At 42.5% G+C, this 14,140-nt stretch overlaps 1 protein-coding gene across 4 annotated transcripts in view; it reads right to left on the reverse strand.

Annotated features, from left to right (window-relative positions):
- The window catches only part of AKAP13 (A-kinase anchoring protein 13), a 203,203-nt gene that overhangs the window by 34,759 nt on the left and 154,304 nt on the right, over window positions 1-14,140 (reverse strand). For 3 of the 4 annotated variants that reach the window (XM_084214121.1, XM_084214120.1, XM_084214118.1), the window contains exons 13-17: window positions 12,634-12,974; window positions 9,563-9,616; window positions 6,158-6,220; window positions 3,680-3,857; window positions 2,992-3,097 (exon numbers count right to left, since the gene is read on the reverse strand). In XM_084214121.1, coding sequence (XP_084070247.1) covers window positions 2,992-3,097; window positions 3,680-3,857; window positions 6,158-6,220; window positions 9,563-9,616; window positions 12,634-12,974 — 742 coding nt within the window. The remainder of the gene's footprint in view (window positions 1-2,991; window positions 3,098-3,679; window positions 3,858-6,157; window positions 6,221-9,562; window positions 9,617-12,633; window positions 12,975-14,140) is intronic. The other variant, XM_084214119.1, reaches the window with a different exon arrangement.

Consider the following 14,140-nt stretch of genomic DNA (forward strand, 5'->3'; position numbering starts at 1 on the left):
CCCTGGAACAGGTCTGACCCAAGTGTCCTACTTAAGCACCTACATTAAACATCTTCACCTTATTCAACACAGGTATTCAGGTACTTTTAAGTCACTCCATGGACACATCAATTCACTTGCAGAACAGGGAAAACAGGCTAAAGACTTTATCAGTACTAATCTTCCAAGAGAAAGACAAAGCAATTATTTCTCTCTTTGAATAAAACATGTCCTTTCAGCCAGTACAAGGAGGGTTTTTTGCATGGCTGGTATCATACATCAAAACTGAATTCAGAATATAAAACCTCTGTCCAAGGAATAGCCAATGCTAAGACAGCAATGCAGAACAATCTCCCTTGAACACTTCCTCCAGCCTTTAGTCACAAATGCCAATTGTCTACAGGCAATTTGACTAAAATGTGCACAGTAAAGGCATTTAAATTGAAGAATTCTTAGGAAGACCCATGCATTAGTTTTGTTTAGACTGCCTTTTGAAGGAGTTTTTCTAGTGTTCCAGACCTGAAGAACACAATTAGCCAACATGACTTTTTCTTCTGTAGTCTACTGTCTATTTAGACTAAAAGTCAAGATGAACAATAATACTTTACTGTAAATTGAACCACCTTTGCCAGCACAGTTCAACTTCCATTTCAGTGGTTTTATTTATAGCAATTCCTGGCTTTATAACAGTGCTCCACACTGGAAATTTGCTATTCCAACCCTAAAAGCATTCTTCCGAGCACTCCAGCCAACAGCTCTTGTGACCTCCCTCTATAAAATGCTGAAGGATTAACATTGTGAATGGCCACATCAGCTCTTGGAACATCTGACACATCAGATGCAGTGTGGGCTAGGAACTTGGTCTTGGAAATTGCTCCTGTCTCAGCACATATGACAATAAACAGTAAAATAATAAAAAATCCTCCATATGTTTATTAATCTGGATTTAGTTTTTAAAGTTCTTGAGCACAGCCTGTTGCTTTCTTCCCATTCAGACACATTTGCAGGGATCACATGGTCTTTTCTTTTTTTTTAACAACTACCACAAAATTATGCAAGTGGAATAAAGAACTGAATTTTTCCTAGAATTCACTTCCATATAATTCTTGTATGACTCTTAAATGTCCTGCTGGAAAAACGTGAACATCAAACCCAGGTGATACAAGGGAGTTTATACACCAAGACCTCCTTGTAAGAGGCACCAAACTGTCCCAAACAGTCACAATTCAAACATCACTGTCCCTCTTTCAAAGCTATATAATAGAAGCAGAATAATAGAATGGTTTGGGTTGGAAGGGACCTTAAAACTCATCCAGTTCCAGCCCTCTGCCATGGGCAGGGACACCTTCCTCTAGAGCAGGTGTCAAGCCTTATCCAGCCTGACCTTGAACACTTCCAGGGATGTGGCAGTCACAACTTTTCTGGATGATTTACTGAAGTTTCTGTAGTCAGGAAGGTGTCAGGATTGGGAAAAAAATCCATGAGCTAGATTTTCAAAGTTATTCCTTTTGGATGCTTGCATCAAATCCTCAAATGCTCTGATTTTCAAAAACCACCTTCCTATAAAAATGTCACAAATGAATGACTGAGCAAATAAAGCTCAGAGGAATGTCAGTCATGTTTACATTCAGTGTCCCAAACCCACAGACATCTGCCTCAAAGCAGAAGACTAACCCTGCTACTTTGCCCACAGACCCTCTGGAGAGGTTACAACATCTCCTCCTTTCCTTCTTCCTCCAGGGACAGGGTGGCCAGGCTGGCTCTAGAAGGAGATGGGATAATCAAGCCTCTATGGAATTTTTAATGCCAGGTCACAGGACATTTTTAACAGCCCTGGCCATCCAGGCTCCCTCAGCCACCAACAGCTCATTTCTGGAGAGCCAGCCAAGTTTTTTGGTGTTTGGTCAGAGGCTGGGTGCAATGCCAAGAAATTGGTTGCCTCAAAAAACAACAATGAAGACCTTCAGCCCAAGGAGGGAGGAGGCAGTGCCACCACACAGGGCAGGATCTGGTCTCTTTACAGGACAGAGCTGCCCCGTTTTAGTGACTGCTACTGGGGGACACATCTGTTAGGCCACATCCTTATTAATCATGGCATTATCATGGTGAAGAATTTAAAACCATCTCCTAACAAAGCACAATCCCCGTGAGCTTCCTCCAGCAAGCCTCCTCCATGAATAAAACACTTTTCTTAAAGCACCTTGCTGTGCTTTGCAAGGGAGAATCACGTTAATAAAGAGGAAAGATCAGACACCATCACTAATTGACAAGAGCTAAAATGTCAATAGGGTTTCTGTCTGGCAATTAATAAAATGAAAACATGTGTAATACATCCAAAGCACATCCAGCTGCAGCCTTCTGAATGACTTTTTCAGCTGAAAGAATCAATTCAGCTAAGTTGCAAAATTAAGTGCTTGTTATCACTTGAATTAAGCTAAACTGGAAAATTTTATAGAATCATCCTTTATTATTTTCTCCAGGAATGAGATTCAATAAATTACACCCAACTGCTCCAAAATATTTAACTCAGAATGAATAGCAACAAACCCTCCAAGGAGATCAAGACATGGATTCTCAAGCTTCCAAGAATCAGCTTTAGAAAAATCTAGATGCAGGGAAGAAAGATCTCAAGCAGAATTTACCTGACATCAAAGGAAGAAACTCAGCAAGGTGAAAGGATGCAAAATTGGATCCTTTTTGTTTTTTTTTTTTTTTTGTTAAAAAACTCAATAAATCATAGTTTTCATACCACTAGTCTCATTTAGACAGAAAAAAGCATCCCACACAAAGGAAACCTAACAGAAAGAAAATAGCAGGGATACACTGGGAAGAAGAAAACTAAAATGAATGAGTTCTGCCTTTCCACCCACAATTCCATGCAGCAGTGAAACATGTCCTTCATGTAATAAAGGAAGCAGGAGCAGGCAGTAGCACATTTTGCCTGGGGAAGGAAGCAAGATATACCCAATTATACAGATGACAAAGTGGATAAGGGAAAACTGGATTACTCACTGTCAAGCACTGGTTTGCTAATTGACATTAGAGACATGGATTTGGTCAGTGGAGATGAAACAGCAGAAGAGAAGTTAAATCCTTGTGGCTGTGATGTCTGATGCACCTGCAGAACAGGACAGAACCACATTGAGTATGTCAAGAATGACAGAACCATCCCAGCTGCAGATCCCAGTTCAGGGCTCATGTTTACTGCAACTCTCATTTTGAAATAGTGAAACAGTGCACAGGTGAAATGCAACATTTTGGTTTACCTTTTAATGTCAGACAACTAATTATGCAACACAGAGACTATGTGTGCTTGATTTTCTTGCAAGACATTAAAAATCAGATATTGTTAGAACTCTCTCATCTCTTTCATGATGGCCATGGAAATTGCTGTTGTGACTCCAACTCTTCATCACAACTAGGCTGTGGCTGAATATGACAAAAAACCCCTGATGCTTAGCAGTTTGTTCCCCAAAAATGCCATTCCTCTAAGCAAGAGAAGACACAAGTGTTGTGCTGGCCCAAAGAATGAAGTAGAAAATTTAAAATAGCTGGAAATTCGTCCATGTCAAAGACAGAAGACTTTTAATATTATGTATGTGTACATATAAGCCTTTGTCAGACTGTCATGCGGAAAAATGACTTCCAAAATGTTGATGCAGCATTTCCCAGACATCCAGCAGTAGCTGGACAGCTTTACCTGGTGGTTGTACTCTCTGATTTCTCCTTGCTCGAGCTCCTCAGTGAGCAGGACCAGGGACTGATTGCTGGCAAGTGGACTCCTCCTGAGGTCTTTAGAGCTCAGAGAAGAAGCCTCCAGGTTTGTAGAGGGCTTCTTGTTCTCACCAGAGTCTCCAGCAAGGCCTTCTAGGCTGTAACTAAAGAGAAAGCACAGAGGTCAGGTGCTGCCAAACTCTCAGGGACCAGTGTCTTTCAGCACAGGACACCTGCAAACATAAAACACAGAGCAGGCACTGAAGTGTGCAGGCAAAGGCAGATGTTACTCCACAGCAGGTTCTTTTTTCTTCAGAGCAAATAACAACATCTTTCTGCTTCTAATGAGACATAAAGGTTTGTTCATTGCTTGAACAACCATTGAAACTCCTGCTCAATTGCCTTTCCTACTGTTTTTTTTTAGTCTTTTTGAGTGGTGCACAGGAAAATTCAGAAACACCCCTTCTAAAGATTCTGGCAATTCCACATATTCTCTTTGATAGCTTTTTATTAGGCTCTCCCTTGGAATAAAGCCACCCAAATCAAACTACCAGGTGCTGCCTGTCCTGGACCAATACCCTCCTAGAAGCCACATCAGTTGCTGTAACACTCATCTCTGCAGCCACATCCTCTGAATCTATTTTAAATCTTCACACAGCAGTTTTGGCACTGATAATGTAATTTATTCTGCCAAAGCTGGTTTCTCTTTTACCCATGCTGTGGTTTTGTTTTTAAATTCAATATATGTTGTTTCCATCACCCAATCAATTTTATTTTATCATCAACTGAAGGAACTAGGTCTTGCCCAGCAGAGCTGAGCAATAACTCAAAGCTAATTAAAATACTAAACTTTTGCTTGCAGAACTGTTAGAAATAAAACATCTGGCCAAACTCTGTAGAGACAGGCGCTGATAGGCAAGTGACACTCTCCCCTTGCACATCCTGTCTCACATGGGACTATTTAATCTGATAAATCTTGCTAGAATATTCTGCTTCTGACCCTCTTGCTCCTCCTGCCCAAGCATCAACAAACCCACAGAAATGCCAGTGTGGGTTTGCTGGGTGAAGCTTTGCAGATTCCGCTCCCAGGACACCAGCACAGACCCATGGCCAATGTTTGATTTGATATTCCCTAAGTGCCAGCCCTACCCTGGATTTATATCCCAACCTGAGGCTAATCATGATGTCTGTGGTGAACAAGCTGACATGAAACACATGAAAAAGAAAACATACTACAGGCTGTACAGATGATTTAAACAACCAAAGGAGCTTTAAATTCAGGTAGACTTGCATAGCAGTGATTAATGTTCTGCAGTCCCTTAGAAGCATTAAAAGGCTCATAAATATGCACCTTGAAAGCAAAAACTGCAATAAACCATGAATAAGAAGATTTAGCAATTTTAAAAACCTTTTTTCATGGTAATTAATGACAAAAAAATAAAAGACTGAAGTATTTATAATTTAATCTGCTTTAGGAAGATTGTGACTCATCAATGTGTATCAACAGCAGGCATTTAGAAGTTCAGTCTAAAACACCTGTATGTAGAAATCAGTCCCATTTCTACTAATTATTTAGGACAGAAGAACATCTCTTTTTTACATTCCAAGGTGGCAACAACGATGCTAAATAGTAGAGAAAAAAATAATCATGTACTTGTGACAAAACTAGCTAAAACCTGCAAATATTAGCTCATAAAATAGTTATCAGTGATACTGGTCTGTAATTTGCTGATTGGCATATATACACCAAACATAATTAACTGTCCATGAAGGGCAGGTTTCCTTCTCAATATCTACTCTTCAGAAAAAGAGTTTTAATAGTTCTACCCACAACCAGCAAAAACTGCCAGAATAAACCTATAAAGCCATAAAATCTGGGGGACTGGCTTCCAAACAATATTGGGTGAAGATGTGACCTGCAAACACCAATCTCAGCGCTGGGACTTTCTACAGAAGATGCAAACTTAAGAGCCTGGGAAGTTTTCATCTGTGGTGATCAGATTTTTTTCAGGGAAGGCTTTACATGTTTCATTTCCTTGAAGAAAAGCCTAGGTCCTTCAATTTAAAGAGAGCAAGTCTGTGTGAACTTAAATCCTTTATGAGACTGATCTGGTACAGAGGAAGTGCTGAATCACATTCAATCTTGGTTTGATTCTTTGCTGCTGTCACAATCATCAGTCTGATCAGCGCTGCGGTAAAAAACACGGCTCGAAGTCATCACAAACCAGAGCAGCTCAACCCAACAGTGCAGCTTCTTTACTGCCAGAGGCCAGTGGAAAGCAGCCACCACCTCCACCTGCAGCCCAGCTCTGCGGATCCACTCCCAAGAGTAATTGCTGAAAAAGCAGACCAAGCAAACAAACACGTGCAGCTTCAGCCAGAGCAGCAGTGGAGGATGCACGAGAAGCTGACGACAGGCTGTTTGCAGAGCTCCTGTGCTGCTGCACATTTATTCATACCATACCTTCTACAAGTAAAGTCAGGACCCATGGCAATGTACTGTACGCCTGAGGGACACCAGCTCAAACTAGGAACGGCAAAAGAGGCAAAGAAAGGAAAAGGGCAGTGATTATCGGATTGTTATGGAACATGGGGAACGTTCAAAGACTCTCGCTCTCACATACCTTAAAAAAACCCCAAAAAACTCAGAAATAATGCAGTAGCACACGTCTGGTTGAACAAACACACCACAGAGCCCCAAATGCCCGAGGTTACCACTGAACAGGGAGCAGGACAGCCCATGCTTCCCCCAAACCGACCCCATCCGTGAGTATACAATGTACTGGGAAAAGTACTTCTTGTGGGGAGAGAGGTTTTTGGGAAAAACAAGGCTAAAACATACCAAAGCCCATTTGTAAATAATCACACACAGCCATTGTGTTAGTAACTATTAGTATTTTCCTGGGAACTCTCATTCTCAAATCAGAAAAAGAATCCCTTACAGATATTTCATAGTGTAAGTCCCCTCCATAGAAATATTAATAACTGCAGGCTATGCTTGGAAAAATAAGGAGAAAGACACATTCTTAAATATTGCACAGCCAGTCAGTGAAAGAGGCTGGAAGAAAAAAAACAGGCTAATCCTACTATTGACATGGGATTAAATCAAGACTGCTACTAACTAAAAAACCTTTCAGCTCCTATTCCCCAAAAGAGTCCCCAAGTTGCATCATGAAAGACACAAGAAATGCAAATACAGAATGCAAATATTTTGGTTGTTATTTTAGACTGCTTTTGTTATTTTTTCTCTGTTAGCTCATGGCCCAATTGCAGGTTTTGCAGAAACAGAGAAATCCAGCTTCTTGTCAGCTATGACATTTATATGATCCCTAAATCCTGAAAAAAGCTCTTCAGGAAGCATACATTGTCTGAAGGGAATTTTGCATAAGCACAGGTCCTGCTCCCAGGTCCTGGTCTGAGATCCATGCAAGGAGGGGACATGGCCAGAGCTTTGCTCCATGACAGGAGCCTGTGAAAAGGGCAGAACAAATTTCAGCCTCCCTGGACAAGGAACTGTGAGTGTCAGAAGCCTCTGAGGGCACAGATGAAGATTTAAACACACTGAATGCATCATGTCATGACATCTCTTATTGTTTCCACACACACTGCAACACCAGAAACATTCTAGAAGGATTTGACAATTGGAAACATTCTGGATGGGTGTTCAGTGGCAGAGTTCAGATAACTGCTGCCTGTTTTATAAAGGAGGTTAAGTGGGTGAGGACACACCCAAAAGGTGTGCTTCACCTGGAGCTCTCAGCACAGTACTATTAACACTCATAATGAAAACATTCCTTCCCATAACATGCCAATATTTCCAAGTACTTCATCATCCTCACCCACTTCAACCACAATGACAGATGTTTAAGTATTGGTGGGGAATGGCAGGGACTAAAATACTTGTGTGAAATCATAGAGGAACCAAGTCCAGGCCACAGGAAATCCATCTCCATCACACACAACCTGCACTCTCAGGCCTGGTGCAGCCTCCCAGTGGGTCACTCAGACCTGCTCAGGGACAGCAGAGAAAGCATCCCAAGGAAAGTGTCACACATGATTCCCCAGGCCATCTGCTTGTGGCCACAAGAGCACTAAGCTTGGTGGACTCTTTGAGATAACCTTATGTCACCTTGCTATCCAAAGCCATTCATTCTTGTGTGGTCCCTTTTCAATCGAAGACAAGAAGATTCTCCTCATTAATCATGTAATGTTTATACCAGACTTTAAAAGATCCCTCTGCTCTTGCATCCCACTGCTATGTTATGGAGATGATCCCAAATGCTAAAACTGCAGGGGAGGGAAGAAGAGGAGCCCTACATATGTAGGAGGAAGCCTGGAAGTGTCGAGACCTCAGAGAAGGAAGGAAGGAAGGAAGGAGATCTGTTGGCAAAGGCTGTGGAAAGCACTCTTGCAGAATCACAATCCTGCAGGGGAGCCACCCACAGCCTGTTGGCAACACCCTAAAATCCTAAAAAGATCAATGAAAAACTCCTTCACAGAAGACAGCTTGGGGAAGAGGAGGAGCTTTTATCTACATCAGCCTGTGGGAGAGCATGAACAGCTGGAATCAGTTTCAGGCTCCTGCTCCACAAGTGGGGCTAGAGAGGATGATTCCAAAATGGTTTAGAGACCAGGAAAAGTGAGAAAGTGTTCATGAAAGGATTATCACACATTTCAGATATGACCAGGTAATCTAGACAGTTTCTTTATTCTACATGTAAGCTCAGTGTTTCAGGATATTTTGACTCTAAATATGAGCACAGCTCCTACAGAGGAGCCTTCAGAGAATACTGATAAAAATAGGATGATTTGCATGAGCGGAGAAGACAAGCACTGCACTGCTTCCTGCAGTGGTGCAAATGAGGTGGCTTCTTAGAAGCAAAAAACCATGTTCTTCCTTGTGCCTTTTTTTCAAAAAAATTGTTTCTTAAGAATTCTTTTTTTGAACTGTACAGCGCTGCTGGGGTTCATTGATGCTGATGCATGGTCAGGCACAGTGATTTTTTGGTTATAACATCATGGTAACATTCTTTTCACATGTGGGAATGTGGTAGCTTGTTTACACACACAATACCCCATCCATATTTCAGGTGAAGTGGAATCCTGAGTTAACCTGGCACAGAAGGGGTGGTAGCAGGCTATGGGAGGTGAGACAAGCTTGAACCACTGAAGAACAGAAGTTCAACTTCTCTTTTTTCTTTAGCTTAAAATGTCTATGTGTGGACAGTCCACATCTGCTGCATCAAAAATTAAGTATCCCCTTTTGTATACTAATAGTCAATGCAAAGGTAACATGAGTGGAACTGCATATCTGTGGGATGGATGAGAAACTGAAAGTTTGTCAGAGAGGAAAAACACATGGAAGCAAAGAGAAAACAAACCTTATTTTCTATTTTTAGGAAGATGGTTATAAGAACCATCAAAAGAACAAAATTAGAGCCATTTAATTCAACCAGCTGCAGATCTGCAGAGGGTTCTCCAACCCTCTGAGATCGTGTCTGATCCATCCCTTCTCCCAGCTGCCCCTCCTGCAAGTCTTGCCAGGAGTCTCTGATGTGCTTTAAATCCAAATCACACACATGCTCCAGGTAAACCACTGTCTTAACCAACTCCAAATCTTACACATGGCAAAGACCAATAAAATCATACTGAGGTTTCTCTTCACTATTAACATAATATCTTGGAGAAAACAGCTCAAGCATGGGCTCTGGGGCGCCCATGGGTCAGACTGGAGAGAAAAAGCAGCCAGGTGGGATGGACAGCTCCAAAGCCAGCACTTCCAGAGGTACCACAGGTTTACTAACATGAGAAGATGGAGTTAGTAGACATTCAAACACAAAACAGTTAGTCACATTAGTTGGCTTTGTACCTTCTCCTATGAATGGGAGGCTTCTTTATACCATCCCCCAGAATTCGCATTGAACTGAAAATGAATCGTGGAGAATGGTCAGCAGCTTGAATGAAAAAAAAAATTAACAAACAGCAGCTAAAGGATTAATATCCTCAACACACAGACAGAGGGAATGGACATACAGGGAAAACACAAAATGGAATATGAAAGGAAGTAATGAATCTCTGTGTTTCTCCTCTCTTCTACAAATAAATCTGGAGTTTGGTTGGTTTTATTTTGTACAGAAAGGAGGCTGCACAGGTATTGACCATGTTGCAACTTTGCTGCTGCCAAAACCAGGCAAGTTTAAAGTTTAGATAAGGCCAAACACTTTGACAGAAGCTGTTAGCAATAGTGATCAACACCAGCTCCAGTTCTGCAGTGCTCAATCCATCAGTGAAACACGAGGATGTTTCTTTGCCCAGCCTGGACGTTTAACACACACTGCAGCTTTGTTGAAAGACAGGCATTTCAAATCTGCTATGAATGTCAGGAATTAACTGAAGGATGAACATCCTTTTGTGCAGCCTTGCTGGTTTTATTTGTATTTTTAATAGCAAAATGCAGACACAAGGATTATCTGTGAAGTGCATTTGAGGAGAGATGGGAAGCAAGGGGAACTGAGCATCTTGTCACATTTTCATTTTTTTTCTGGATCTTTTCTGTGAACAAACTTTTACACTCATCCTTTTTACAAACAGAAAACAAATAACAGTGGGAAAAGACCAAATTTTACAAAAAAGTTGATTTTTCTTTTCTGTAGGCTTTTTGGGTCCTCTAAGCTTGACTTAGCTATCTTTGTCATCAAGGTCTGCACTATTTTTGCTGTGGACAGGGGCTGCAAGTGGTTTCAGGGGCAGGAAGCACCTCTCAGAGCTCAGCTGGTGATGCACTCTGTCACCCCATTTCTCCTCCTGGCTGCACAGCCCAGTTCTGATCCTTGGGCTGGTTTTGGTGGCAATTACACTTTATTTGGTTATTCTCCTCCTCATTAAGTGATGGCAAGCTGCTCACCTACAGAGCAGAGAAGTGCCCAGAGGAGGGGAGGGAGCACAAAGGGTGGTGGGAGCAGCACAGATCCAGCCCATCAGCAGGACAAGCCTCAGCCAAGGCTTGTGCTCCACTTCAAAGGTTTGTAAAAGTCAAGTTGCAATAAGGACTTTTCCTCTTTTACTGGAAAAGCATCTAGTGCATGTGAAATAAATGAATAAGCAAACACTCCAAATTTAACTGATTTCAGTGAAAGTCACTTGTTAGCACTTCACTTCCTCAGTATTTGTTTTTTCTCACTAAGCAACCAGAGTCTCAACATCACAACAGCCACATATGAAAAGAACAAAGAAAAGAACAAAACAACACAGCAAATAATCCAAATTCCTTTCTAAAAGAAGCATAAAAACAAACATGAATCTAATCAGCACCACAGACCCACCCAGCTTTTCTTTTTTAATCACCCTAAATGATAGCTATCCTTATGTAGCTGCAGCTGAATGTGAGAACATATGAGAAGAATTACTGTTCCTTCAACTCAGATTTTCTTACACTTACAATGAATGTACTTTCCCATATCAGAAACAGCCTCCAAAGTGGGATGCAGGAGAATTTAACCCCATCTGTTCAGTCTTAGCAGTGATCGCCAGCTATGCAGTTTATTACCCTAAGAAATCCTCATGCATCAGGCCCTACACTTAAGGACAAATCTACCCAAATGAGTTTATGAGCTTATGGACTCATTCTGTCATGAACATGCAGGTATGCTGACTCTTGTTGCTTTTAAAAATTGATGGGGATTTCTCAACTTATTTAAATACTACCTGGGGACCAGGAATGAAGCCCAAAAAAGATGACAGTGGTAAACAACAACAACAAAAATCTGTATGTTACTTAGAAAATCCTGAATGGTTTTCAACATTGACTTTAAAACCTGAAGGTGATATTCCTTTAGTGATACCCACAGTTGCTGTGTGTTAAGGATGTATATACATTCCTGATGGGAGGCTGCTGCCTCTCCCTGGATGATCCAAAGGGATCAGAATTTTCAGGAACCCATTGTGAGTGGTGGGTTTTAATTTAATGCCATCCAGCCCCACATGCAATGGCTGTGTTTCTGTTAACAGCAGAACCTTTGCCATGAGGACACAACAGGCAGATAGAGTGGCACTGCCCTGCACACCTGGGCCTGCAGCCTCTGTGAGCTGTAGGGAGGATATGGCACCCTGACCCTGCTAAAGCAACTGGCCATTCCTGCTCTGAGAGCATTAAAGCACATTAAAAACACTGGCCAAACCTCCACTGGGCTCAGAATACACAAGCACCCCACAGCCCAAATGCTGAACAGCGCAGGGCATTGCAGGGAACCTTTTGGTGTGAGTCTTCCCTTTATTTCAGCTCCTTGCCCACTGACACGGGGGACTGAGCAACTTTTCTTCCCACAGTCACTCAGCACCAGCATGGATACACTCGTGTGGCTCGTACACCTCTGCCCCTTGTACCTTCTGAAAGAACAGACAGGAAAACTCCTCCTTTAAATCTTCCTGAGCAACACCAGGGATAACAGTGATGAGTTAGGTGGAACTTACTGTGCATGAGGGACTGAGGGGGAACCAATTCTGTGAAACAGGGAGGACCCATCTCACCATTATGAAGAGCTTCCACAGAATTTTTTTAAACCCTGGTGCCTGTGTTATCCCTTAATACAATCAGAGCAACGATGATCGTGTTTATTCTGCGGTCAGTGAGATTTAACACTCCAATAATTCCTTTGTACAGAAAGGGGTGCTGACAGCTCTAATGGAAGACCTGTCCTGAGGTAATTCCATTTACTCTGGAAAGCTCAAGCATACTGTAGGTATTAAGTACTTTAATCCTGAAAGTTAATTTAAGAAAAACCAAACAAACATACATTAGGAGATTGTCTTAACCTCTTCAAAACGAAAAAGAAATAATCAAAAGTGACGCGACAAACTCTTCAGTTTTATCACGCCAGCTTTAAAGCTCAGATAAATATGCATGAGTGGGTGCAGAGTAAATCAAAGCAGCTCTTCACTCACCTCCTCTGATTGATTTCTGCCTCGTTGGTGGCATTCTTGCCCGGCCCCCAGCTGTGCCTGCGGAAAGGGGACAGCGGCCGCATGGAGCCGCGCAGGACGGACGAAGGCACGTCCGTGATGCTGTCCAGCTCCTCTTCCTTCTCTCCTCCCTCTGAGGACACCATGTTGGTGCAGCTGCCGTCAAGGCTGTGTCTGTCCTTGGGCTGGGCGAAGCTCCCCACGGGTGGGAAGGGGAGGGATGTGTCGCTGCCCAGGGATGAGTTCCTCTCCAGGGACATGGTGTCGTCTGCAGAGGAGCTGGAGCTGGTGACATCGCACGCAGACTGCTCCTCTTCAGGCTGCTGGGGTAAGAAAAGTTAAAAGTAAGTTAAAGTAGAATCATGGACTGGTTTGGGTGGGAAGGGACCTCTAAAGGTCAGCTAGTCCAACACCCTTGCTGTGTGCAGGGACATTGTTCACCTGATCAGGTTGTTCAAAGGCCCATCCAGCCTGGCCCTGAACACTTCCAATGGAGCGAATACATTTAACATTTTAAATAAATGCAAACATTTTGTATTTCACATGAGCTGAGAGATTTTTCAGTTGGTGGCAAATTAACCATCATAGAACTGAGACTTTTTGCTCTGGTTTCAAAAGAGATTAAAATGTTCTTCAGGGTGATTTCTTCCACCCCACAAGTCCCTGGCTGCCATTACCCAGCTCAGATCCTCTGCCTGCCTTCCTCTCCCCAATTCTATATTTCATCCTGCACAGCAAATCCTATTCCTCTCACCATTTCTGGCTAAAGCTGTTATCAATCAAGGTGCCATAAAACTGCCAAAGGCTTACTGAGAGCAAGTAATGGGGAAGGGGGTTATCACAACTCCTGATGACAAACTCCAGCCTCTCCTGTGGGACTGGGATGGGCTTGTAGAGCTCAGGGGCAACACACTGTTCCACTGCACCATGCAACACAAAAAGGAGAATTACTCAGCAGCAGAAAACAGACCAAAAAAAAAAAGCTTAATTCTCCATCCCCAACTACTTTCCATTAAGCAGAAAGTTAATACCAGGGTTTGCAGCATTTTTCAAATCCAACTGTCATTGAAAAATATTGTTCTACAGGAACAGCTGCCCTGTATTAGAGATTTTGAGTCACACTGTAATTTTTGGGTTTAGTTTGCTCCAAAAGCAGTATGTAGAAGCCAAACTGGCTCTCTCTAGCCAAAGGCCACATGCTGACCATACAGCCCCAGAAGATATCTCGTTCCCTGTGGCCACCATAAAAAACACAAGCACCTCTCTGACATCACCTCCAGTCTGAAATAGTGTTTGCCCTGAGGGACTGACATGGGAAGTTTCAATTTATCCTGCTGCAGAGCCCTGTATCATTTAAAATAATAACAGGCAGAGTGCTCTGTCAGGCCATACACCACAGAGCAGTCAGCAAAACCCTGGTGGTTAATTGTCCTCACACAGTGGCTTCAGGGGGCTGGGCAGGAGCTGAGTGTTCCAGGGGCTGCAGGCT

This window comes from Fringilla coelebs, assembly GCF_963513975.1.
Source record: "Fringilla coelebs genome assembly, chromosome: 12".
Classification (NCBI taxonomy): domain Eukaryota; kingdom Metazoa; phylum Chordata; class Aves; order Passeriformes; family Fringillidae; genus Fringilla; species Fringilla coelebs.